Source organism: Pseudonaja textilis, chromosome 2 (assembly GCF_049901715.1).
Source record: "Pseudonaja textilis isolate UNSWEBS1 chromosome 2, rPseTex1.2, whole genome shotgun sequence".
Taxonomy (NCBI): Eukaryota; Metazoa; Chordata; class Lepidosauria; order Squamata; family Elapidae; genus Pseudonaja; species Pseudonaja textilis.
Genome location: NC_141991.1, coordinates 21,725,279 through 21,753,260, shown reverse-complemented (window position 1 = coordinate 21,753,260; position 27,982 = coordinate 21,725,279). Strand labels below are relative to the sequence as shown.

The 27,982-nt window shown below is 44.0% G+C and overlaps 1 protein-coding gene across 6 annotated transcripts in view; it reads right to left on the bottom strand.

Moving 5' to 3' along the window:
* Positions 1 to 3,843: 3,843 nt before the first annotated feature.
* CPNE9 (copine family member 9) overlaps positions 3,844 to 27,982 on the bottom strand; it is a 56,182-nt gene continuing 32,043 nt past the window's right edge. For 3 of the 6 annotated variants that reach the window (XM_087923464.1, XM_087923467.1, XM_087923466.1), the window contains 11 exons: positions 26,944 to 26,985; positions 22,583 to 22,658; positions 14,536 to 14,589; positions 14,083 to 14,144; positions 13,677 to 13,723; positions 12,419 to 12,600; positions 9,156 to 9,283; positions 8,269 to 8,371; positions 7,183 to 7,240; positions 5,772 to 5,845; positions 3,844 to 4,417 (listed from right to left, as the gene is read on the bottom strand). In XM_087923464.1, coding sequence (XP_087779590.1) covers positions 4,265 to 4,417; positions 5,772 to 5,845; positions 7,183 to 7,240; positions 8,269 to 8,371; positions 9,156 to 9,283; positions 12,419 to 12,600; positions 13,677 to 13,723; positions 14,083 to 14,144; positions 14,536 to 14,589; positions 22,583 to 22,658; positions 26,944 to 26,985 — 979 coding nt within the window. In that variant the 3' untranslated portion in view covers positions 3,844 to 4,264. Of the gene's footprint in view, positions 4,418 to 5,771; positions 5,846 to 7,182; positions 7,241 to 8,268; positions 8,372 to 9,155; positions 9,284 to 12,418; positions 12,601 to 13,676; positions 13,724 to 14,049; positions 14,145 to 14,535; positions 14,590 to 22,582; positions 22,659 to 26,943; positions 26,986 to 27,982 lie in introns of those variants that run through there. The other 3 variants (XM_087923465.1, XM_087923468.1, XM_087923469.1) reach the window with 3 other exon arrangements.

The window sequence follows — 27,982 nt, the reverse complement described above, 5'->3', positions numbered from 1 at the left end:
CTAGACCTTTATAGTACTGAGCAGGTTGCTTCTGAACTGAGATTATGGCATCATTTGTAGGGTTTCATCCAAGCCCCGATTTTGGTATTTGTGTCTTAACAATTGCTACTCTATTTCTCCTATAGTATAATGTTGTCTTCAGTTGACGATCTAATGTTTCTCAGATTTGAAATGACCCATTTCAGTCCATTTCAGTTTGCTGATGCACAGTCTTGACGCCTCTGCTCCAACCACTTTTTTTTTTAGTGCCGCTGTAATTTTGAATGGTCACTACATGAACTTTTGTAATTCGAGGACTAACTGTACTGGTTTTGACTCTCACTTCACTAAATAGGAATTAACTGTTACGACTTTAATTCCATCTCCCACCTCCAACTCACCTCCAACTGTCACGTGAAATAGAACAGCAAATTATTAATCCTACAGTTGATGGATTGGAAGGCCAGGGAAGTATGCCAGGAAAGATTTGAGAAACAGGGACAAAAGATGGAAGAGCATAAATACGAAGGCAAATGAGAGACTTAATCCCCAGATGTCCTGTGTGGCCATCAGCTGTGTGTGCCCCTGTTACTGCCCCCAAAACAGCAATGGTTTACCTGCTCTAAGGTAACCCAGGAACTGAGTGAGGCCCTTCCTCGACATTAACTGGACCTCTTTGAAGAAAAATGAGGAAGTAGCATCAAGTCAAGGTTGAGACAGCAGCACAGCTTAGTCCTCCTGCCTCTAGCGAAGGAGCCAGCCGAGATAAACACCCTGCCAGCTGCTTCTGTTGCAGAGGCAGGAAAACTCTGCCCTCTCCTTTCATAAAAAGAAGAACTAAAGTAGGCCACCCAACCCGCAGAAGCGGGAATTGTCTCTTCCCCATCTGCTTGCTAGTTTCAAGCAGTTGAACTTCACAGGCCATGTGATGAATAGTTCTCCCTAGTGCAGTGTCCTAAGGACTGGGGGGGAACAAAACGTATCATGGGTTTAAAAAAAAAAGCAGCTTTTATGTCCAAAACATCAGTTTCCCGAAGCGTTTGGCCAGCTGAAATGGCCGTTCTAGACCTGAGCAGTAAAAGAAGGTATACGCATACAGTACGCACAGATACACAGACAAACACACACACACAAACAAACACAGAGGACTACAAAAGGAGTGGACTTTAGCCAGGCCATTTCTGGTTCTTTTAAAAAGAATGAGTCCTCCTGGGACAGGGAATAGGGAGCCCTTTTATGCCTTGTGGACTTCAACAGCCTGGCTGGCTCAGGAATCCTGACAGTTGAAGTCCACAAGTCATAAAAAGACCATGGTTCCCCACAGAGGTGGCATTCAGCAGGTTCTGACCAGTTCTGGAAAACCGGTAGCGGAAATTTTGAGTAGTTCAGAGAACCAATAAATGCCACCTCTGACTGGCCCTGCCCCCATCTATTCTCTGCCTCCTGAGTACCAGCTGATTGGCTGGGTCTTCTTTTGTTGCCCTGCACAGGAGAACGGAGCTGGAAAGCAGGTTAGTGGGGTAGGGTGGGAATGGGGATTTTGCAGTATCCTTCCCCTGCCACGCCCACCAAGCCACACCATGCCCATAAAGCCACTCCTACAGAACTGGTAGTAAAAAAAAAATTGAATCCCACCACTGGATCTCCACCTCTGATTCTGGAACAATCTCTGGACAGACAAAAATAAAATATGTAGGAGGAATGGGGGTGACAGAGAATAGAGAAAAGAACAGTAGTCCTCATGATTGACCTTGCAATGGACCTCTCCCAGGATGCTTACAAACCAGTTCTGAAGTTATGATGGCTGAATTGCCTCCTCTCATCATGTGCCGATATATTGGGCTTCAGCATTTATGGCCATTTGCAGTGAACTGCAGTCATATGATGTTTTACGAGAGTTTTGCCAAAAACTGGCTTTAAAACGGCTCAGAGGGAACCATTGGTTCATTTAACAACTATGGAATTTGCTTAATGACCAGGTGCTTGCTTTACAACCGTGGTTTTTGCTTAATGATTGCTGCAGCAAAGGTTAGAAAATCCAGTCGGTCATTTGGGCGACCTGTTTTACAGTCGCTACAACTGATCATCGTGATGGGCATTACAGTTGCAAGTTGAGGACTACCTTTATCCCCTTGTCCACAATTCTGATCTCGGTCTCGCTAAGTTGGCTATTTCATATTAGGGTAGAAGTAGAAGCCAAATGAGGACACAGACTGAATTATAACCACTAGATACAAGGGGGTCAGAATGTCAGGTCTGTATAATTCTGTTTATGGATTTTGATGAGCACTTTCAAATGTTCCTTTCCTGAGCCTTTTGCTAACCCAAGAATTTATTACCTCATTGGACCTCATTCACCCAATTCCTATTAACTGTGCTTCTTGGGAAATCTGAAACGTTTCCTCTCGTTTCAATCTCCTCCACATCCTCCCTTGCATCATATCCAAACATATTTCAGGTCCTTTTTCTAATATGTTGAGGTTGGATCTTCTCTCTGAGGAAATGTACCCAATGATGGAAAAAGCCCATACATTCTGCTAAAAAAAAAAAAAGGAAAGCAACAAACTGAGTTAGAATTGGTAAGGGAAAAAGCAAAAAAAAAAATGTGTCAGTTACTAGTGTAAATTTATGTTAGCTTTCCCTTGTTTTAATTCCATGTTGAAGTATCCACATCCCATATTTTCTCAGATTCATAATGCATGTGACTGCAGCAGACTGGCAATTTGCAATGAATAAAATATGTCTGAAAACTACAGCTGTGTTAAGTAGGGTTGGACAGAGAGATCCTCTCTCTTGAACAAGATGTTGAAACTCTAGAAAAAGTACAGAGAAGAACAACCAGGATGATTAGGGGACTGGAGACTAAAACATCTGAAGAACAGGAACTGGGCATGACTAGTCTAATGAAGAGAGGGACCAGGGGAGACAGGATAGCAGTCTTCCAGTATTTTAGGGGCTGCCACAGAGAGGACTGGGGGGGTCAAGCTATTTTCTAAAGCACCTGAAGGCCAGACAAGGAATAATGGATGGAAACTGAACAAAGAGAGATTCAACCTGGAAATAAGGAGAAACTTTCTGACAGTGAGAACAATCAACCAATGGAACAGCTTTGCCCTCGGAAGTTGTGGGAGCGTCGTCACTTGAGACTTTCAAGAAGAGGTTGGGCTGCCACTTGTCAGAAATGGTGTAGGGGCTCCTGCTTGGGCAAGGAGTTGGACTAGATGACCTACAAGGTCCCTTCCAACTCTGATGATCTGAAATCTGTACCTGAACAGATCCTCCCACTTTGTTTGGGAAGCCTAGAGGTAGTGACAGGAACTCAACACTGACAAAACAGAACCGAATAACAAGAGTTGGAAGGGGACCTTGGAGGTCTTCTAGTCCAACCCCCTGCTCAAGCAGGAGACCCTCTACCATTCCAGACAAATGGCTGTCCAATCTCTTCTTAAAAACCTCCACCCAATGTGGGGAGCGCCCACATTTGCTGCATGCAAGGTTCTACTGGTTAATTGTTCTCACTGTTGGGATACATTTCTCCTTAATTCCAGGTTGCTTCTCTCCTTGATTAGTTTCCATCCATTGTTTCTTGTCCTGCCCTCAGGCGCTTTGGAGAATAGCTTGACACACACCCCGCCCTTCCTTGTGTCAAACTATTGGGACACTGCTAACATGTCACCCCTTGTCCTTCTTTCCACTAGACTAGACGTATCCAATTCCTGCAACCATTCTTCGTAGGTTTTAGCCTCCACCCCCCTAATAATTTCTGTTGCTCTTTTTCGGCACTCTTTCCAGAGCAAAATAGAATAAAATAGCCCTATAAGCATAGAATATAATAAGACGAGAATAAAACAGCCACATGAGAACCTGGGACCAAGGATACTTTATTGTCAATAACCAGGCAGAAAGAGGGCTCCGTGGCACCTTACTAAACAAACTGGTCTTGAAGTAAAACACAGCTCCAGGATCCCCAGGACACCGCTGCCTCTTCTGAACTTCCTCTTTTGAGGCTCTTGCCAGGGCCGTGTCATGAAATTGGAACCGTCCCCTTGAGATCCTGGGTGGAGCCACGCTTTTGTGCTGGTGTCTCATCTGCTGTGTGAAGCATGGCCTTCATATCCTGCCCGCTTCTCGGTAGTGAACTTGCTGTGTCCCCCCGCCCACTAAACTAGCCAGTTCTGAATGAAAGAGAGGAAAAGGGCCCCTCTCGCTTAGGTGGAAAGCATCTTCCCAGTCCCAGCTGGAGCAGAATTATCTGAATGGCTTCAGGCTGTGGAGAAGACAGAGTTTACTGTGGTCTAGCAGAAAGGGGCTTGATGTCTCGTGTCTTCATATATGAAAGCAGCTGCTCTGGGATTTCAGCCAGGACGTCTTTCGCCAGGCGTGCCATGCTTAAAATGTGGTTGCCGGAATGGTCTACGTAGTCTCGGAAGGGCACAAACTGCAACAGCAGGAAAGAGACAAAAAGGCAGCGGGTACTGAATTAGATCCCCAAGTCCGTTACGATCTTCTTGGCTTATCAATAGCAGCAGAAGAAGGAAAATTTTAGATTTCCCAGCTCAGTTTACGTGAGCAAACATATAAGGGCTGAATACCCACCCACACCACATAGCAATAGCATTTAGGCTTACAGATCACCCCATACCACTTTATAGCACTCTCTGAGCAGTTTATAACGCAGAAGCATTATTTACATATTGCCCCTAACAATCTGGGTCCTCATTTTACTGACCTTGGAAGGATGGAAGGGTGAGTCAACCTTGAGCCCTGTCAGGATCGAACGCTAGACTGTGGGCAGAGTTTGCCTGCAATACTGCACTTGAACCACTGCGCCACTAGAACCCATTTCTGTTGCCCTAGAAATATGCAGATCCATTCTATCTACCATACTGATAATATTTTAATTTTGTTTTCTTATGCCCACTGGCAATTCAAGTCCATCAAACAAACACGGAGATGGATCATAGCTCATCTGTAGGTTTATAAGTTTTGCAAGAAGTTAAGATGCTCAAATAAGTATCTTCCAGACTTAATTCTTCTTGAATTCCCAAATCCCAGCCACGAATAGCAACAAAAATCCTGATATTTCTCTTGGACAGCGAACTGCAAAGCACATTATCCTTTGTGCTGCAAGATTAAGTGAATATTGTAAAATTATAACAAAATAAATGCCATATTTTCAGGCTGAAACTCTGATCTGGATGATAAAGTAAGGGGTGATGCCCAGTCCTCTAGGTCATGAAGGGGTACTTTCAGTGGTAGGATTCAGCCGGTTCGCACCAGTTCAGGCAAACTGGTTGTTAAATTGTTTACCCTCCCACTATCAAAATGGATCCTGGGCACTCCACTGCAATGGAGAAGTGGGCATTACTTCATAGAATCCGCCCCCTCCATATCCCACGACTAGTCACTTATCTTGCTATATCCAAATATGTATGTATTTTAATTTATAGAGGTGTTTAAAGAAGAGCTGCGTCTCTGCCTTCTTTCATTTTGCTTTCACTGCTTCTGATACCTTATGAAATCATCCCTATTTCACCAGAATGGTGTGCTGTTTTAAACAATTTTGGGGTAATTTTTTTCTCCTACAGAAGCAAATCAGAGTGAACATCCTCTGTTCCTAACACAAGGCTTCATGATGAGCATGGGGAAGGCTCTCCTAAGGGATAACTCTTGCAAAACTCTTGACGTTGCCTTGTTTGACGCTGTTAAAGGAAACAAATCTGGAAGACAATTCATCACAGAAACCTTCCTTTGGTCCATTGTAACCAGCCAGATTCTCAAAGAAGAGTTACCTGTACAATGTCTCTCTCGGCATATCGCCCCCTGGAGGAGACCCGTACTTCATCTCCATCCAGCTCTTCCATGGCTGAAGATAACAACCAAACACAAGATCATAACATTTGTTGCCATTTTCCAGGAGGACTATTACTCTACGCTGACACCCAGAATAAATCTTAAGGTCTTTATTTCTGCATTTTGCTCTAGCTTTGCAAAACATTGTCAGGACTCCGACATGCACCCCCATTCAAATCATAAGTCTCTAGCCGCATCTCTCAGAGTAAAAAAGATTGATTGATTAGGAGTTGACATGTTGGCATTTCCCAGTTGCAGCTGACTCTGACACATCATGCATTTCACCCTTGACCCTGGTCTTTCCCCCCCTCCCCCCCGATTTTATATTCTCTGATGAGACACATCCATAGCCAAGAGTCATCAATCATGCTCTCCAGGAAAAATTTCAGCAATCGACAGCAAGGAATACGATAGGGTAGGGTAGGATAGAACAGAACAGTAGAGTAGGAATAGGATAGTATAGAATAGGGAGCAAATAGAATAGAATAGAATAGAATAGAATAGAATAGAATAGAATAGAATAGAATAGAATAGAATAGAATTAGAATAGAATAGAATAAGAATAAGAATAAGAATAAAATAGAAAGAATAGAATAGAATAGAATAGAATAGAATAGAGAAAGAATAGAATAGAACAGAATAGAATAGGGAAAGAATAGAATAGAAATAGAATAGAACAGAATAAGAATAAAATAGAAATAGAATAGAATAGAACAGAAAGAACAGAATAGAGAAAGAATAGAACAGAACAGAACAGAATAGGGAAAGAATAGAATAGAGTAGAGTAGAGTAGAGTAGAGTAGAGTAGAGTAGAGTAGAGTAGAGTAGAGTAGAGTAGAGTAGAGTAGAGTAGAATAACAGCAGAGTTGGAAGGGACCTTGGAGCTCTTCTGTTCCAACCCCCTGTTAAGGCAGGAGATCTTATACCATTTTAGCCAAATGGTTGTTCAACCTCTTCTTAAAAACTTCCAGTGTTGAAATATTCACAACTTCTGGAGGCAAGTAGTTCCACTGATTAATTGTTCTGCTATGAGGTTATGGGTGCAACCAGCCAAGGACTGGGAGGCCAGCCTTGATGTTTAGTAAGTGAGGAATTCCGTGTGAAACACTTTCCGCAATCTGGGCATTTAAATGGTTTCTCCCCTATGTGTAACCTTACATGATTTATAAAACTAGACCTACTACTGAAATCTTTCCCACAATCCGGACACTCACACGGTTTCCCTCCTGTATGAGTCCTCCAGTGTCTTGCCAACCTGCACTCTCCCCGAAACATCCCATCCGCTTTCGGGGTTCTTCGGACTCAATTCCCTAATCACCCAAAATTCATCTGAATGTGAAGAGCACTTACCCCCAAACTCAGCAGGGCCCACTCCCACGATGATGACAGACATGGGCAAGGAAGAAGCCTGCAGAGTAGAAGGTTACTCTCTCAACTGCCATTTTACGCAGTGCTCACCCGTTTACAGCACAGGAAATAAACCACAGCCTTTCCAAGTTTTGGAACTTGTATTCCCCATTCTCACGTGCCAAATGCCATGATGGCTGGTCGAATCGAGGTAGGGGGAAAACTCTACTGGCAGTCCTCGACTTACGACCACAGCTGAACCCAAAACTTCTGTTGTGAAGCGAGACAGTTGTTAACCGTGTTCAGCTCCATTTTACAGCTTTCCTTGCCACCGTTGTTAAGTGAATCACTACGTTAGTGACATGATTGTTAAGCAGGGGTGGGATTCAACCGGTGTAACAACTGGTTCGGTGAGCGCGCCCGAGCAGCATTTGCAACCCATCTTTTGCTGCAAGCTTGGTGTGTAAAACAGCTGATGCGCGGCAATCTGCTATGCCACGCGAATCCGCTGAGCTGGAAAACCCGGAAATACAGCACAGACTAGAGCCGGGGCGGGTGGGCGGGCCCAACAGCTGATCGTCAGAGCGAACTGATTCGCTCACAGCTGATCTTCAAAGCTACCGGTTCCCCAAACCGGCCCGAAACGATAGAATCCCACCCCTGTTATTAAGTGAATCCAGCTTCCCCATTGGCTTTGCTTTTCAAAAGGTCACAAACGGGGATCGATTACACAACCACGGAACACTCAAATCGTCATAAATATGAGCCAGTTGCCAAATACCTACATCTTGATGCCATGGCCACAGTGATGCTGCAATGGGCATAAGTGTGAAAATGGTTGTAAGTCGAGGACTACTTGTACTTTAAGCGTGCACCTTTCTTGATACACCCACACTCACGCACAAACACACAATTGATGACAGTGCACTGTCCCTTAGATATTTTTCTGTGTGTGTGTGGGGGGGTGGCTCACGTGGACTATTTAATGAGGATTTAGGCATTTGGAGCTGGTGATGGTGTTTTTATGCCCCAGGCCTTGACCCTGTTCCTTTTCTTTTTACCCGATGAGCTACACCAAGGCTGACTCACACTGACAATTGCTTCTTTCGTCTGCAGCATGTCGGAAATCACTCCATCAGTGATGATGAGAAGAACGTAATACTGGGAGCCATCCGTGACCTGGGCAGCCAAACTGGGAAACAGAGAGAGGAGAGTGATGGAGAGCACTGATTTCAGGCACTTTGTGTCCCACAGTCTCCTTCAAAATCCTGTCCACGCTTCCCTTGTCAAAAAAAAAAAATTACAACATTCTGCCTTGTGAGTAAGCTGAAAAAGCGAGAAGCTGAGTTTAAGCTTTATTCGGAATCAAATTTGATGCCTGTCAATCCCAACTGACATCAGCTCTCTGCGTTTGGACGCCTTTCAGCTCTTCTTTTGCAGGTTGGATCTGGGTTATTCTGCAGGTAAGGCATAAGTTCTTCCCGCTCTGCTACCCTCCCTTCCTTTCCTTTCCCTTCCCTTCCTCTTTCTTTCACCTTCTTTACCGCTGCACAAATCTTGCATGGGCTGCTGTCTTAATAGGTCAAGCAATGGAGATTGCAGTTGCCCGAGACACACTGGATTATTTGGGCTCCCAGAAGCCTTGGCTGAGGGTGGCCTACTTGACTCTTTCATTTTATTTTTTGTATTTATTTATACCCCACCTCTATTATTTTTACCAATAACTCCAGGGGACAAACACATCCAACACACCTTCTTCCTCCCATTTCCCCCAAAACAACAACCCCTGTGGGCTGAGAGAGAAGGGGACCGGCCCAAGGCTCACCTGGCCGGCTTTCATGGTTAAGGCAGAACTTGAACTCACAGTCTCCACTTTCAAGCCTGGTGCCTTATAACCACTAGGCCAAATCACTCTTCAAGGTCTCTTGGGAGACAAGAGGACCAACAAGCGGCTTCCTCGTCTCCTCCCTGCTTACCAGGCCACCAGGTTGATGACAGGTGCAAAGTTGGTGGGTCCATAGAGCTGCACGGTACGTAGGCTTTGGAAATAGGATTCCAGCACCCCTTCGATGCCCTCGCAGTTGGGATTGTCCAGGTTATTGTTCTAGGGAGACAATGGCATGACTCAGCAATCTGGACAGGGCAGGCATGAGAGACTCTTCACTGAACACTCAAAGGGCTCTAGAGCTGGGAATTCCGGGAAAGAGGAAGAGCCCTGTGTTGGAGGAGTCAATCCTTAAGCACTGTTGGTGTTACCTTGTTTGGGAACGAAACATCTCCAGAAAAAAAAAACTACCAAGCTCAGAGAGCCAGCAAGGATCACACTTCCTTTCAGATAATCAGAGCTGGAAGGGACCTTGTAGTCCAACCCCCTGCCCAAGCAGAAGACCCTACACCATTTCTGAGAGATGGCAGTCCAATCTCTTCTTGAAAGTCTCAAGTGATAGCGCTCCCACAACTTCCAAGGTTCCATTGGTTGACTGTTGTCACTGTAAGAAAATTTCTCCTTATTTCCAGATTAAATCTCTCCTCGTTCAGTTTCCATCCATTATTCCTTGTCTGAACTACAGGCGCTTTAGAAAATAGCTTGACCCCTTCCTCTCTGTGGCAGCCCCTCAAATATTGGAAGACTGCTATCATGTCTCTCCTGGTCCTTCTCTTCACTAGACTAGCCATGCCCAGTTCCTGTAACCGTTCTTCTTATGTTTTAGTCTCCAGTCCCCTAATCATCCTGGTTGCTCTTCTCTATATTTTTTGTAGAGTCTCAACATCTTTTTTATAATGTAGTGACCAAAACTGGATGCAGTACTCTCGGTGTGGTCTTAGTAAGGATTTATAGAGTGATATTGTTCGACTCAGGAGAATTACAACTTTTGGCTTTTCCTAGTGAAAGACTCATAGAAGTTTTTAACTGAGAAGTACTTTTGATTAATTTGGCTGGTCGGCATAAGACGAAGCACCAACTAAATGCTGGTGCAGCTACGGGGTTTGTAGACCACAATTGATTGTATAATCTAATCCAGAAACCGTAAAGGGCAAGTGAGTGGGAATGTCCATGATGCGTGCGAGTGGGTGTGGCTGTGGGTGTAGTGCACGTGCATAAGTCGAGATCAGCAGTGATTGCACAGTCAAGCGTCCATCCCTTTTTAACATGTGCTGTGTGTGTCACACAAGTTAAAAAGAGGCAGGTTTTGGGTTGCCCTGCCCTGGATCATGTTCACCAACATGATCTTTTTTTTATACCCAACCTGCAGATGCCCTTGAGTGGAACTGACCCTGATGTATCCCTCACAATCAAATTTTAGAAAAGAAATATTAAAAGATATAGGACTTCAAAAACCCCGTTCTCTGAACTGGAAACCTTTCTTACTCACTTCTAATCAATGATGTATGGCAATGATAATTTATTCAGTGGTAAAGACCTGTTCAAAAACCCTTTCTAGCTCTAATGCAATTTCTAACATCACCATAAAGAGGTAATGCAATTTAATATTATAATAGAATTTTAAATTATTTCTGTCTACCACCATCAATTTCGTTAATGATGATGACCTCAGAGATTCTCTAAAATAACTTCTTAAAATTAGCATGATCCTAAGGTTATAAATTAGCACGATCTAAAGAATTACAAAACCGCAACCCCCAAAACAGCAGCATAGAATTATATGCCATTGTGCAGCTGTGCTTTTCTTTCTTTACAAATTATCCTTATCCACAGAATAATTTTGAAAATAATTGGTTAAGAAGATAACTGGAGGCATAGATAGCGAAATGACCTCAAAACCTATGCAGAATACAGGTAGTCTCTGGGTTATGAGCGTTCTTTCAGTAGCCACTGAAAGTTATGATGGTGCTGAAATTTTTTTACAACCAATCTTGGAAGTTTCGGCTGTTGCAGTGTCTCCACAATCATGGATTAAAATTTTTGGGCTTGGCAACCAGCCCATGTTTACAATCATCACTGTGTCACCAATTCTGCCCATTATGGCTGCATGTAACCAAATTTGCTAAGGTGCGGTTTTGGCGAAGCCGTCATGAAATGGTGACCGTGAGAGGCTGCAAATGGCCATTAATGCATCTGTATTGCCGACTGCCTGAAGTTTGGTCACGTGGCTGCAGAGGGAGCTCAACCATTAGAACTTCAAATCCAAGTCATAAATCCCCTTTTTTGAGTCAGTTGTAACTTTGGGCAGGTGCTAAGTGACCGGTCGTAAGTTGAGGACTACCTCAATCTAACTTTCAAGTGTCTGTTTAGGAATATGGAACTATTTATTTATTTTATTTGGTTTGTTAACTGCTTACAAGATAATAGGTATAAGTAAAAACATAGTTATGAATACATGGATACATATAAGAAAAATAAAAAAGAAACAATAGGACAGGGACGGTAGGCCCATTGGTGCGCTTATGCACGCCCCCTACAGACCTCTTAGGAAAGGGGTGAGGTCAATAGTAGACAGTCTAAGGTTAAAGTTTTTGGGGTTTGGGGAAGAAACCACAGAGTCAGGTAGAGTATTCCAGACATTGACCACTCTGTTGCTGAAGTCGTATTTCCTGCAATCAAGTTTGATGCAATTAACCTTGAGTTTGTATTTATTGTGTGCTCTTGTATTGTTATGGTTGAAGCTGAAGGATTCATTGACAGGTAGGACATTGCAATGTATGATTTTATATACTATACTTAGATCGGACCGACGTCCTTTTTCTCTAAGAGCGTAAGAAGCTCTCTCACACAACCCATCTCGAATATAGTAGAACTCCCCAATCGACATACTGTTTCTAAAAGGTTCAAAGGTTTCCCCTGTCCAGGTGTGACCAACTCAGTGGGGGTGGGGGTGCTCATCTCTGATTCTCAGCCGAGGGAACCTGAGTGGTCTGAGAGATGTTTCTTTCATCCTGTGGCCAGCATGAAAATAGGGGATGCAGTAATTTCCCCGCCAAAGTGGTACCTATTTATCTATTTGCATTTGCATGCTTTCAAACTGCTACGTGGGCAGGAGCTGGAGCTAAGAACAGGAGCTCACCCTGTTTTGCACTACTTGGGCCTCAAAACTCAGGTTGTTGGCTTTCCAGATGGCAAGCTCAGCATCTTAACATTGAGCCATCATGCCACACCTGCTACTCTTTCAGATCCATTCAGAGGAAGATGCCAGGGATGGGACTTGGGCATTGCATGTGTATTGGCAGGCATTCTCTTATCATGGTCCCTCCCGTCTTCACTCAGGAAGTTCTTTCTTACCAAAGGGAACTGATGAGACACTTTGCCGTCTGGTGGGACTTTGGCGCCAAAGCCATAAGCAGGGAAAAGTTTGTCGCTGTCATAATCCTGGATGATTTCGCCAACTGCTTTCAGTGCCATGGCATAGGAGCTGAGTTGATAAGGGCTCATGTAATGAAGAGAAGTGGGTTGCGAAGGGTTCCCTGTGAAAAGGCATTTTTGTCAGTCTCAAAAATTCTGCATTCCACCTTTTCCCCGAGTCCAAAGGTGTCATGCCCCCATCCGAGTCTGAATCTGAGGAGGAGGACAGGCTGGAGCCAGAGCCAAGGGAGATCAAGGGGGTGGCTTCATTGGCTTTGGAGGAATGTAGGGAGGAGCAGGCCCAGGGCCCCTCAGGATTGGAATGGCTTGTTAGCAGGGAGGAACGGGGGCAGGATGACCAAGAGAGGGCAAGCAGTGGATAGGAGGAGCAACAGAGCTCAGGCGATGAGCAAGGACTGCCCCCTCCTGATCCATGAGCAAGGAGAGTGGAGAGAAGGTGGGAACAGCGCAGGCCGACCTGACGACTCGGGAGGAGAGCACCCCGCCCCTCTTCACAAGGCACACCTGGGGACTGAGATTTAAGGAGACGCTGTGGGGAGGGGCGTTTGTCGGGAACAAACACTGAACTGGTAGAGTTTGGTGTGCCGGTATAGACAGTTGGAGTTTGCAGGACTGTTTTTGCTTCTTCCTTACTTGTGGACTCAGTGCCTTCTTCCTGACTTGGTGAACCCATGGTTTGTTCCTTGGTTCGTGGACTCATTTCCCTGTTCTTTTACTTTGCTGGACTGGGTGCAGCCAGAGGCTGCTGTGTGTGTGTGTGTGTGTGCTTTGCTCTGGGACTTGCCAAGAACGTGGGAGCGTTTGAGGGGAAATTTGGAGCAGTAAAGGGGAGTTTGAACGCTCAGCTGGCTGTGTGATCTTCGTGCCTTGTCCAAGGTCATCACAAAAGGTTTCTTGGAGACATAATACAAGTAAGTCCTACATCTTCCTCTTTAGCCATCCCTATTCAGTGGGCCCACCTGAGTTCTCATCCTATCTCCCCAAATAATGGGAGCAGAGAGAGTGCCCAGACGTGGCCCCCTCAAAACGAAGGGATAGGAAGCCAGGCGGTGGATAGGAAGAGGGCTGAGGGCTCATGAAACCCTCAGCAAGCATCAGGGTCAACCTGACCGCTTTGTCCCCAGCAGCAGAGCTGCACTTAGTTCCCATAGCGACAATGCAAGCGTGCCTCACTCACCATTGGAGGCCGTGAAGTCAATGGCAACCGTGAAATTCAGCTGCGTCCTAAGGATGGTGCAGAAAGGAGAGAGAGAGAGAGAGAAATGGATGCTGCCATCCTTGGGGATGCCTTCCGATGTCCCAAGGGCGCTCCCTTTTTTTGGGTGCTAGGCAATTCATCTTCTCGCCAGCCCCAGCAAGTCTCCCTCTTGAAGAGACCGGAGCATCCCTGCCTTCCCCAAGGTGCCCCTCCTGAGGCACCTACTTCCTTATCACCTTAAAAAGTCACTGTGCTCTGCCCCTGAGGCCCTCTTATAGCTCCCCCGCAATGCCTCAGAGGCAGTGGATAGGAAGAGGGCTGAGGGCTCATGAAACCCTCAGAAACCAGGGACCTGAGAGGCATCCAGGAGTTTCAACCGACGCACCCGCCTCGAATGTAATCAACAAAGGTGAACTCTGACTGCACTGTGAATGACAGAAGGGTTACCTACCAGGAACAGAGAAAAACAAACAAAAGAGAAGGAAAGAAAGAAAGAAAGAAGAAGAAAAAGCATGAGATATTCCGGAGGGTGCAGTCACCTGGGCAGAAAGATAGATTTTTTTGGGGTGGTGGTGTGTCTGTTTCTGGATTGCCCTCAAGAGAAGTGAATCGGGAAGAGAAGGGACATGTGATTGGCTTCCATAACGCAAGCAAGTGCTTCCTTTTTTTGTTTTTTTTTATAGAGCAGCTAAATCGTTTGACTGGCAAAAATCTGAATTGTGCCCCAGTGAAAAGATTCCCATCAGCTTCACATGACTCAGTGCCGTGATCTGTAAGGGATGTGGGGCTAAGGGGATGTGGGCTAAGAGGGGGAAAAAAAAAACTGTCCTACACTTACAGTCCCCGAGTTAGTGTACTTCTTTTTCTTGCACTTCTTCCTAGGGTTCGAAACCTGGAGAGGGAAGAAAAGAATGAATGAATGAATGAATGAATGAATGAATGAATGAGAGAGAAGCACTTTTTTTGCTTTAACTAATAAATTAGAGAGCCAATTTGGTCAAGTAGTTAAGGCACCAGACTAGAAACTAGGAGACCGTGAGTTCTAATTCCACCTTAGACATGAAACCTGGCTGGGTGATTTTGGACCAATCGTTAGGAAACTGTGAGTTCTAGTCCCGCCTTAGTCATGAAAACCAGTTGGATAATTTAGTCCACGGGTGTCAAACTCACGGTGTCACGTTGCTGTCATGTGACTTTGTCCCCTTTGTGGAGCTGGGGTGGGGTGTGGCCACTACAGGATACATCTGGCCTGCTAGCCACCAGTTTGACACCCCTTGATTTAAACCAGAGGAGGTATTCAGCCTTAGCAGAGGTGGTATTCAGCCGGTTTGGACTGGTTTTGGCGTACCAGTAACAGAAATTTTGACTAGTTTGGAGAACCAGCAAATACCACCTCTGACTGGCCCCACCTACCCACCCCTGCCGTTAGCTCTCCTATATTCAGGGGTCGGATTCTACCAGTTTGCACCTATTCGATAGAACCGGTTGTTAACATTCTAAGAGGTTCGGAGAACCGGTTGTTAGAAGAAATTACTGGCCTAATCCTGTACGGAAGGCAGGAAGGAAACATTCTGATGTTGCTCAGAGAAACTGCCTCTCCGTTAACCCTTATTGCATTCTGAGTAGGACTAGACTTCCTGTCTCAGGAACTTCTCTGGAGTTTTTTTCCCCCCTTTGCTGGTACTTTGCTTGTGTGGAATGACCATTCAAAGTTACAATGGCCCTGAAAAAGTGACTTATGACCATTTTTCACACTTACGACTGTTGCAGCATCCCCACAGTCATGAGAGGCCAGTCGAGGAGATGTGTTAGGAATGTAAGTCACCTAACAGTTGGGTTGGAAAATATATCAACCAGGATAGACATTTTAATACTGTCTCTTTAAGGGAATGCTAAAATTGTAATTGGGTGTGGTTTCTCAAATGGCCATAAGATGGAGCTAGAAACCTGGGTTGTTCTGTTCTGTTGTTGCTGAGAGTGTTGCCGTTCCTGCATTTCCCTATTGACTGTTGCTGATCATCGTTATTCTTGGATTTGAAGTGAGTCTATTTACTGAACTGTTTTTGATACTGGACTTTGTTATTGGATTATCCCTGGACTGAAAACTGACTGCTTTAACTGTGAATAACTTGGACTGTTTGTTGAACTTTGCTTAACGGTTTTACTGGAAGTAAAAACCTACATTTTACTATACAGTGTATCCGTGTGCTGGTTGTGTGTTATTCTTCACCACTCTTACTACGTCTCCCTGTGTGCTCTCATTCTCCCAACGGGGAATTACCTTAACAAGATGCGTGCCTCAATGTGAGTGATATTGAGTTGGCCACGCCCATCCAAAAACATGACCACCAAGCCAGGCCCACCAACTAAGCCATGCCCACAGAACAGGTTGTTAAAAAAATTGAATCCCACCCCTGCCTATATTCCCTTGGTTTTTTAGCTCAGCTGATTTGCGTGGCAGAGTGGACTGCCGCTTCAGCTGAGCTAAAAAACAGCTCAGCTCACTCACTAGCATTTGGACAGAAGTCAGTCTTTGAGCCCTGTGTGCGCGCGCAAAGCACGCGCACATAGAACCACTAGGAAAATATTTGGAAACCAACCACTGCACCTTAGGCATGAAACTAGAGTAGGTGACTTTGGACCAGTCAATCTCTCAGTCCAACCTACCTCACATGTAGGGAAAATAAGAGGAGGAAGGAATTTTGGGTATATTCTGGCATTAGTCATAAAAAATAATAAAGGTAGGATAAGAGTAAATAAACAAATAACTCTAGCACCAAAGTTCCACGTATGCAAATGTTGCTTCTCCCTTTGGGGCTTCTATAGCCCAGCGATACAGGTTCATGGAGCTATAAGGCACAGAAGCCTCCTTCCCCAGCTCCTCTCTGAAAGGCAGGGGCATCTATTTTTTAATTTAGGCTAGGCACTGCCAAATAGCAGCCCATGCAAGTTAGTGTGGGAAGATGCAAAAACGGACCACAGATTCATCCACCCAAGGAGAAGCAAAGACGTTTCCAATTGATAAAAGATATCCTGAAAGTTGGGTGTTTCCAGATGAGACTTTGATGGAGAAATTTTCCAGCTTCATTTATCAAATAGCAATAGCGCTTAGACTTATTATGTACTGCTTCATAGTGCTTTACAGCCCTCTCTAAGGGGTATACAGAGTCAGGCTATTTTCCCCAACAATCTGGGTCCTCAGATTGGAAGGATGGAAGCTGAGTTAACCTTGAGCCGGTCAGGATTGAACTCTTGCCAGCGGGCAGACTTAGCCTGCAATATTGCATTCTATCCACTGCGCCACAACAACTCTTTAAATTGCAGCATATAGGGTGATCCTAAATGAAGTTGGTTTCCCAATGGAGTCCACTTGTGTTAACCCGTAGTTATTGTTGAGGTAATTCCCCATTAGGAGAATGAGCGCATACAGGGAGACGTATTTGAGAGAAGTGTGAGAAACACGGTATTGGTCCCAAAAGATAAAGAACCAGTTTTCTTAGTTTTGCGCTACATTACATCATAATCTTCCATAAGCAAAGAAATAACACTCTGCAAATACGTGGCAGCAATAGTTTTAGATGCCCTCAGAGGAAAACTCTTGGGATGGGGGAAATTTTTCACTTATGGCTCTGAACAGCATATGCATATTGCAGAACTTGAAAAGATGTACTTTAAGCACATAGCACTGATGTACATGCTAAAATATATATGAAATTGCTCGTGCCCATAATAAAAATATAACTATTAATGTACGACTAGGCTTCGTCTTTATAGCACTCAACTGATTGTTTTAATCAGATTTTTTTTTTACATCTTCCCTGAACATTTCAATCAGAATCTATCAGAACAGAGCTGGAAGGGACCTTGGAGGTCTTCTAGTCCAGCCTCCGATTCAAGCAGGAGACTCTACCCCTCGGGTCTTCAAACTTGGCAAGTTTAAGACTTGTGGACTTCAACTCCCAGAATTCCTGAACTAACATGACTGGAGGAGGAATTCTGGGAGTTGAAGTCCACAAGTCTTAAAGCTGTCAAGTTTGAAGACCCCTGGTCTATACCATTTCCAACAGGTGGCTGTCCAGTCTCTTCTTAAAAACCTCCAGTGATGAAGCACCCACAACTTCTGAAGGCAAAGCTGTTGCACAAGGTTAGTTGTCCTCACTGTTAGGAAGTTTCTCCTTAATTCCAGGTTGCTTCCCTCCTTGATTAGTTTCCAGCCATTGTTTCTTGTCCTGCCTTCAGATGCTTTGGAAAATAGGTTGATCCCCACTTCTTAGTGGCAGCCCCTCAAATATCCTGTGCTCCTAGTCCTTCTTTTCTCTAGACTAGCCATACCCAATTCCTGCAATCTTTCTTCATATGTTTCAATCTCCAGGTCTTTAGTCATCTTAGTTGCTCTTCTCTGAACTTTTTCCAAAGTCTCAACATCTTTTTTGTAATGTGGTGACCAAAACTGGATGCAATATTCCAGGTGTGGCCTTACTAAGGTTTTATAAAGCTATACTTATAGTTCATGCAATCTTGATTCTATGCCTCTGTTTATATAACCAAGGATTGCATTAGCTTTTTTGGCTGCTGCCCCAGTTTATATATAACATTTGGAGAATATTGTATACCAACTTTCTTTGAAGAAAGACAATTATTGGTCACAGCTCCCAGGCTACCAGATCAAGAGTCTTTTGGTGCAGGTGGACAATGAGAGATAGCTAATACCCCATCAGATACAATTACTATTGTCTCGCAAACCTCTGGTTTATGCAGACTAGCTCCTAGTACCCATCTGACAAGAAATATCTTCCTGTAAAAGAGACCTCAAAAGTGATTGGAGGTTCACGTCAGCTTGTATATCATAAATTCAATATATGTCTTTTTAGCTTTGTAAATTGGTTTATCATTGTAAGAAATAAGTCAATTCAAAAATAAAATGGTATACAAGGTGCTTAAAGGTTTCACAAATGGGGGTTGGACTGGATGACCTGCAGGAAAAATGGTAGTATAAGATGAATCTGTAAAATGGTATCTTCGGAAGTTAGAAAGAGGCCCTGATGAGGGGATGCTACATTCCTTAACACTAAGGAAAGTTGCCACCTGGGCAGCCGAAGTATGAGGTACAGAGGGGTACGGATGAGAACTTAACAGAAGGAGAATTCTCCCTGGAGATGTTCTGGGAGTAGTTGCAACACCTGAGGGCAAATCCAATGAACTTGAACTTGGGAATAAGTCTCAAGAAGGAGGGAACTTGGGTGAAAAGATGAAACTGTATATAAAGTATGATTTGAGGTTCTAAAGATGTGGCTTTTGATTCTGAACCTGCTTGTTGAGGTTCTAGAGACCACTGACACGTAGCAAACTGTCTTGTTATTTCTTTTTAATAAATCCTCTTTGTTTTCAACAATCCAAGTTTTTTTTTGTTGGCTTTATTTCCAACATCGTCATTATCTAAGATACTGGACATATCCATACCTAATCCACCAGTCATGTCAGTTGTCCACCTGATTCCTATACGTAAGCCCTGAATAATGACGTAGGGCCTAAGCATTGTTATTTTCTTCACTATGTGTCACGCTGATTTCTACACTTTCCTCTCCTGTACATTCCATTAATAAAAAGATCTTCTAATTTGGAATGGAAAATTATTTATGACATTTGCAGTGTCCTGGGGTCATGTGGCCACCTTTTGTGACCTTCTGACAAGCAAAGTCAACGGGGAGGCCAGATTCCCTTCACAACCGTCTTGCTAACTTAACAACTGCAGTGATTCACTTAACAACTGGGGCAAGAAAGATAAAATGGGGCAAAACTCATTGAACAACTGCTTTGCTTAGCAATAGAAATGTTGGCCTCCATTGAGGTCGTAAGTCAAGGACCTGTATACATCTCGTCTGTGTTCTGACCTGGGCTTCCCAAAATCATGAAGCAGACTCCTCGACCCTTTTATTTAGGCTAAAGTGAACCCCTCTCATCCACATCCAGCAAAGTCCTGGCCAACAGACTTTCAAGAGATTTTACAACTACAGACCTTTATCAGGCTTGGAGAGTTGCCAGGCCGATAGTTTCCAAATGCCACACTGTAGCAGAAAATACTTGGCAAGGAGTCAGGAGCAGATCTTCACCCTTATTAAATGAACTAATTGTCTCCTGCAAACACCACTCCCCTTTCACTCTTCTTTATCCCCTGTGGGAGGGGCCATTCACTGTCCACCTGTGCCTTTACTCCCGAGTCGACCCTTGTTCCTTAACTGTTCCCTTCTCCTGGCAGCTCTGTGCACGTGCACACTGGGAACAGGCTCCAGCTGTTCTTCTGCCTCATTGATGTCCGACTCCAAAGGCAGCTGATAACTGTCAGACAGCCCTGGCCTCATCTGAGTGCTCTGACACAGAGCTCTCGTCAGAGCCTTCCCCAGACTCCAGGACTGGCCCATGTTCCTCCCCAACCTCCTCACTGTCTGAGTCTGCCAGCTGGCGGGCCAGAGCACTCTGATAGCAACGGCTCCTGTTCTTCCTTAAGGATCTTTTCCGCCTTCTCTCCCATCCTTTTAATATGGCAATGCTGGTCTCATCCTGGGTTCCTCTGTAGATACGTTGTGTTTAATCACTGTCTTTGAACACTCCCTCATCACAGCAGAAGCTGGATCACAAATGAAGCCCGTGTCATGGAAATAACTGCATTGGATAACCTACCTTCCTCTGCACTAAAAAAAACCCACAAGCCTCGGTCACCAAACATCAGGAGTTAAACATTGAAAGAATTGTACTTCATACGTCCGGGTGGCACTAGAAATGTGTAACCTGCATCAGAATATTATCATCTCAGGATTTGGACAATTGCAGCTGACAAGGCTGCCTTGGACCTCTGAAGGAAATACAGGTAAGTGTTCAGACCCAAATCTTGTTCCAAGTAAACAAACACCAAACAGAGATAAAAGCAAAACCTTTAAATGCTTCTCTGCGCATTCCGTTAATTCACAGTTAAAAGGCTATTAAAACTAATTGTCTCTGATAAGAATGAGCCTTGCCAAGGTTGTGCAAGGCTGCCAAAAAACACTAGATAAGTTGTCAAGAAATATTCCAAACAAAAAGTCTTCAAACGCAAACCAAGATAGTCCGAACTTCCGCAAGGCTTGAAGTGCAAGAACTTCTTTGCTTCCTGCAAAGAATACCGGTCTCTCAGGCTGACTTTTATCTCTTAAGGGAGGGGCCATTACCTTGAAGCCTTACTCACGAGTCACCCGTGCTGCTGCAGTTGCTCTTTCCTTTGAAAGCCTGGGCACAGGCTCCTCAGTGTCTTCTTCATCACTGCTGCCAGCCTCCACAATCTCCGAAGGCAAGCACTCCATTTCCTGATGTATTCTGTCCCAGCCAAAGTTTCCGAAAGCAAACACAGATAAACTCCAAAACTGAAATGTTCACGGCTTTATTCCACAAATAACCCTCTTTGTAGATAACAGATGGCTTGCAGCCAATTAGTCCAATAAATCAGAGTCTGTAATCATCACACTAACTCCTTCGAACGTTTGCCTTTTGCAAAGGCAAAAGCCATTTGAAACCAGACTTATATTCCCTAGAGGGAGGGGCCATTAATTACAATTCTTACTCCCGAGTCACCTGTGCTGCTCTTCCATGAATCATCTTACTCTCACTCACACCCAGCACAGGCTTCTCGGAAACATCCACCTGATTTGCTGCTGGCGAACCACTCCCTGATGGTCCTGGCCCCATCCCTACATCACATGCAGGCCCCTCATCTGAGTCCTCGCTCTCCGAGACCTCAGTCATCCACACCTGCTGCTGGCGAACCACAATAGGTAGTCCTCGACTTACGACCACAATGGAGCCCAGCATTTATGCTAAGTGAAACATTTGGTAAGTGAGTTTTGCCCCCATTTAACAATTTTTCTTGCCACATTTGTTAAACGCATCACTGCAATTGTAAAAATTAGGAACCCTGGTTGTTAAAGTGAATCTGGCTTCTCCCTTGATTTTGCTTGTCAGAAGGTCAGAAAAAGATGATCCCAGGACCCTTAGAGCCGTCATAAATAGGAGTCCTTTGTCAGGCATCCGAGTGTAAATCATGTGACCATGGGGATACGGCAATGGTCATAAGTGTGAAAAACAGTCATGAGTCACTTTTTTCAGTGCTGTTGGAACAGATGCTAAATGAACAGTTTTAAGTCAAGGGCTACCTGCATGGGATATAAGTTAAAAAACAAACGAAATCAAAAGGCTGCTGGATTGTGATGTTGAGACGGGACTAATGCTAGCAAAATTCATTAGAGCCCAAGCACAAGGGGGTCCAAGAAGCAGAAACCCAAAACAATCCCCTTCTGGATCCAGATCTTTCACCAATTGTTAACTGATGTCACTGGGCTGCTCTACCCCCGTGATGGCGAACCTATGGCACGTGCCACAGGTGGCACGCAAAGCCATTTGTGCCAGCATGTAAGCTGCAGGCAAACTTATCTCACTGCGCATGTGTGCACCTCACAGCTGATTTTCGGTGTGTTTGGGGCATATTTTGGCCTCCCAAAGGCTTGAGGAAGGCCTCTGCAGGCTTCCACAAGCTTTGTAGGCCAAAATCTAGCCCTGTTTCATCGGTTCTGTTTTTTTGTGTATTGCCTTCTGGGTGCTGGCACATGAGTGCAAGCATGCAAGCGCCCGCACAATTTTTGGCACAGGAGCCCAAAAAGGTTAGCCACCACTGCTCTACCTCACTGAGGACTAGAAACATGTTTGTGTGCATTATTTTTAAGCCCATTGTCCTCAGGTGTCCAGATTTCTCAGCAGAAATGTAATTTGTTGGCTCCGAGAAGTACAAGCACTGCAAAACAAAACAAAAAACCACGAATATTGTTCAAAACAATCTGTGTTGTGCCAGGAGAAAGTCTTACCTCATAGACTGTGAACTGGTTTTGGGCGCGAGAGAGTTCCCGATAGCTTGTGGCAAATTCTCCAATGAAATCATGGCTGCCGAGACAATAAGAAAGAAGTCGCATTAACGCTTCGCCGTTGAGGTAGATTAAACCTGGATTGAGTGAGTGAATGAATAACCGGGTCTTTTGAATATCCCACCTCTTGCTGTGAAGAACCGAGGATATTTAATGACTCCACCCACCCAATTCTCTTAATCCTCTTTGCCCCACAGTGGGTATTGGAGCAGATGGAGATGGCAGAGAGACTTGTACTGCTTTAAACTTTGGGTGGTGGGGGGGAAGAGTGGGGGAGTGGATTTTGAGGGCTTTGCATTTGAGTCCGAAAGCCCAAATTCGGTCAGAAGGAAATAACCAAAGCACAGAGTTTGCAGAGCAAACGCCTGCTTTCTCTTTCTCTGCTCTCTTCAGATTTCATCCATAACTGATTTTTCTTTGTACAGCACTGAAAAAGGGCCTCTCCCATCGGCTGCCCATAGGACCATCACTCGTGTTACCACCTTATCGTGCAGCATTCAATGAATGAATGAATCAATCAACCAACGGAACAGTTGGCAGTTGTGGGAGCTTCATCCCTTGAGACTTTCAAGAAAAGACTGGACTCCCATCTGTCAGAAATGGTGTAGGGTCTCCTGCTTGGGCAGGGTTTGGACTAGATGACCTACAAGGTCCCTTCCAACTCTGTTAATCTGTAATCATCATCATCTGTAATCAAGCATTCACTGATCCAGCATCAAACAAACAGGGGTTGCTCAAATCAGGGATTGTGAGAGGGAGGACAAGAGATAAATATGGATTGTCTGAAGGGTACGGTGCGACCTCCGAGGTAACTTCAGGGCCACGGCTATTCAACTTTTGATAACAATACAGGATCAGTTCCCATTATAGCTAGTCTTCACCTGGCAACCACAATTAGGATCAACAACTCTATTGTTAAGTGCCTTGGTTGCTAAGTGGAAAATCACATGATCAAAATGGGCTTCCAATATGTCTCATTTGGTCATTAAGTGAGCGATCACGTGACCGGTGCCTTGAGATTTTACTTACACATATTTCATTAACTCTGCTTGCCAGAAGCCAATGGTGAAGCACCAATGGTGAAGTTCCTAGTTGAACCACAGACAACTACAATGATCTAATACATATCGATTTTACAGAAGACATTGTTGAAAAAGCACTGTGCAATCTAAAACCATCCCTATCTATTGGACCGGACAGAATATGTGCCTACTTCTTAAAAAACCTATCTACTGCCATAGCCAAACCTCTAAGCATAATCTTTGAAAAATCTTTCAGGACCAGCTCCTTGCCAAAACTATGGTCACAAGCCATGGTCATCCCCATCTTCAAAAAGGGAGACCCCAGCCTAGTTGAAAATTACAGACCAATCTCTTTATGCTGCGTCACCTGTAAAGTCATGGAATCAATTATTAACCAATCCATTATCTTCCACTTAGAGACAAACAACCTACCCTCTAATAAACAATTTGGTTTCAGAAAAAAACTATCCTGCAATCTGCGACTCTTACACTGCAAAAACATATGGACTACACAACTCCATCAGGGCAAAACAATAGACACAATCTACATAGACTTTTGTAAAGCCTTTGATTCAGTGGTACACGACAAACTACTACTAAAACTAAAATCTTATGGTATCTCTGAACATCTACATAACTGGATGGAAGCATTCCTGTCAAACAGACAACAAATGGTCAAAATTGGGAGCGTCCTATCAAATTCTGAACCTGTCAACAGTGGTGTCCCCCAAGGCAGTGTTCTAGGACCAACTCTTTTCATACTCTACATAAATGACCTCTGTGATCATATTAAGAGCAACTGTGTCCTCTTTGCTGACGATGTAAAGCTATTCAACACCACAGACAATACTACTACACTCCAAAAAGAGCTTGACTATGTATCAGAATGGCCAACGGTCAATCAAATGGCAACTTCAAATCTCAACAAATAAACGCTTTGTCTTACATATTGGCAGAAAAAATCAGAAAATAAAATACAAGCTAAATAGTCAAGACCTTGTTGAGGATCCAAACTTTGTCAAGGACCTTGGAGTACTCATCTCAAATGATCTAAGTGCTAGAGCCCACTGTAACTATATAGCCAAAAAGGCATTAAGAGTTGTTCACCTAATCCTACGTAGTTTCTTCTCTGGTAATATCACACTACTAACTAGAGCATACAAAACATTTGCTAGACCTATACTTGAATACAGCTCATCAGTCTGGAACCCATATCATGTATCTGATATTAACACAATTGAGAAAGTCCAGAAATATTTCACAAGAAGAGTTCTCCGCTCCTCTACTCATTGCAGAATACCTTGAAATTCTAGACCTAAAAAACCTAGAACTACGCTGCCTCCAGTCAGATCTAAATATAGTATATAAAATCATACATTGCAATGTCCTACCTGCAAATGAATACTTCAGCTTTAATCATAACAATACAAGAGCAAACAATAGATACAAACTCAAGGTTAACCGCACCAAACTTGATTGCAGAAAATACGACTTCAGCAACAGAGTGGTCAATGTTTGGAATACTCTACCTGACTCTGTGGTTTCTTCCCCAAACCCCCAAAACTTTAACCTTAGACTGTCTACTATTGACCTCATCCCCTTCCTAAGAGGCCTGTAGGGGACGTGCATAAGCGCACCAATCGTGCCTACTGTCCTTGTCCTATTGTTTTTTTTTATTTTTCTTATAAGTATCTATCTCATGTATTCAAAACTATATTTATTCTTATACCTGTATCTTGTAAGCGATTGACAAATCAAATAAATACTAAAAATGAATGGCCACACAATTGTAAATGTCTGTCAGTTGAAAAGTGCCAGAGTGATGATCATTTGACCAAGGGATGCTGCAACAGCCATAAATGCAATGACTGGTTGTAAAGCTGTTTTATTTCTATATTTGCAACTTCAGTCACTAAGTGAGGCAGTTGGTAAGTGAAGACTACCTGCACCTTCTTTTGGCATGTTATTTTGACTTTCTACAGCCATGTTGACAGTGGTGGGATTCAATTTTTTTTTACTACTGATTCTATGGGCATGGTTTGGTTGGCATGCAAAGGTGGCATTCAGCAGGTTCTGACCAGTTCCGGAGAACCGGTAGTGGACATTTTGAGTAGTTCGGAGAACCAGCAAATACCACCTCTGACTGGCGATTTTACAGTATCGTTCGCCTGCCACGGTAGTAAAAAAAATTGAATCCCACCACTGTGGGCGTGGCAGGGGAATGATACTGTAAAATCTCCAGTCAGAGGTGGTATTTGCCAGTTCTCCGAACTACTCAAAATATCCCACCCAAGTCCTGTCCAAATCTGATCCACTTTTTTCTAATCGCATGTAATTTTCTTGTCAACAGAAAGAAAATCCTTTTCCAATTGCCATCTTTTATTTTAACTTCCTAATCTACATACAGGCTCTTGATAATCTCCCATTCACAAAATTACCAAATCAGCCTCATAAAATTAGCCAAAGTTTGCCATGAGCTCTGTTCTAGCTAAGACGGCTTCAGAAAATCCTGGCAATTCTTTCTGCCAATCTTAGCTTCGGATTAGGAACAAATAATTTTGAAAAAAAAGGAAATAATGCTTTAAATTTGTTCTAAATTTAAATTAATTTAAATTTAAGGCTTTAAATTTGTTACATCTCAATAAGCACAAATGGAATTGCGCTATTCAATTAAAGTAAGACAAGTCACAAGAAATGTAACTTTTGGCTCCACTTCAAATAATATTGGCAAATAATATCTACGAAAACATTAATTGTCCTTTTGCTGGCAGCTGGTTGTGTGCAGAGAGAAAAGGATAAAGAGAGAGAAAGGGAGTATCAGAAAGTAAGAGGCCCTCACTCATTTTTAGCTGTAATGCCATCTGTGATTAGCATACAATACCCAGATAATTGTTTCTTGAATCTCTGGAATAAGAGAAAGGATTATAACAACTTTCCCCCATCATGACGCCCTCAAAAGAATTGGGCTACAATTTCATGTTGGATGAATTGATAAGAATTGTAATTTCACACTAAAGGAGAATATTTGTAGCTCCGGGCTGAAATGTGGGTTCCTTGGTACTGTCTGAGCTTGGTTGTTTTCTTGCAGACGTTTCCTTACCCAACTAGGTAACATCATCAGGGTTAGACTAGACTAGCACAGATGATATTACCTAGTTTGGGTAATGAAACGTCTGCAAGAAAACAACCAAACTCAGACAGCATCAAAGACGCCCTAAATTAATACTTCTGGGGAATCCAGGTTGGGGAAGGTGGTTTATAAAAACTGGTCTGTATTCTCACCTGCCATCCCGGTCCCAGTCATAGACGTCGATTTTCACAGTCCTAGAACGGAGGTAACAAGTAACAAGAGAAGGTGAGTTCCCAAAGGAGGGTTTCAGCTTAGGAAAGCAAGAGACCAAATGAAAAAGGGGATAGGGCGTATGCTGTAGAGTAGGGGTCCCCAACCACCGGGCCGCGGACCGGTACCGCTCCCTGGAACATTTCCTGCCAGGCTGCCGGTTTGCTGGGCGCCACCATCTTGTTTGACGAGAAAGTGCTTCTGGGTGAGCTTTTCCGGTTGGAAAGCAGCGTTTGGGTCCTGAAGGAATCCTCGTGCCTTAGTTTCATCGAAGGGGGGGCTTCGAACGAAACTAAGGCGTGAGGATTCTTTCAGTACCCAAGGCAAGGCGAGCCGAGCGACCGTCCCAAAGCGAAGCCCATCGACAAAGGTACAAAGGAGGAGTTGAAGGTGGCGGGGAGAAGTGGGGGACGGCTAGCTGGCCGGTCGCTCGCTCGCCTTGCCTTGTCATGCATGCTGATGCCGGTACCGGGCCGCGGATCATTTTGTGATGCCGGTACTGGGCCGTGGCACAAGAAAGGTTGGGGGCCACTGGTGTAGAGCAGGGGTCCCCAGGGGAATTCTGGGCTTTGAAATCCACAAGTCTTAAAGCTGCCAAGTTTGGAGGCCTCTGCTGTAGAGTTTATGTCCATACTCGTTAAATTCCTTTAAGTGCCAGTCCATAATATATAGAACTTGCTTTTCACTCCTGACAAACATGCCAGGAAATATACATCTTCCTGATACCATTAAAAATGTATGTATGTTCCATCTATATAGATAATTCTCGACTTACAATAGTTTGTTTAGTGATGGTTCAAAATTACAATGGCACTGAAAAAAAATGACTTATTTAGGACCATTTTTCACACTTACAATTGCTGCAGCGTCCCCAAGGTTCACTTAACAACTGTGACAAGAAAGTGATAAAGGTCATAGAATAGGACAAAACTCATTGAACATGTGTTTTGCTTTAGCAACAGAAATTTTGGCCTCCATTGT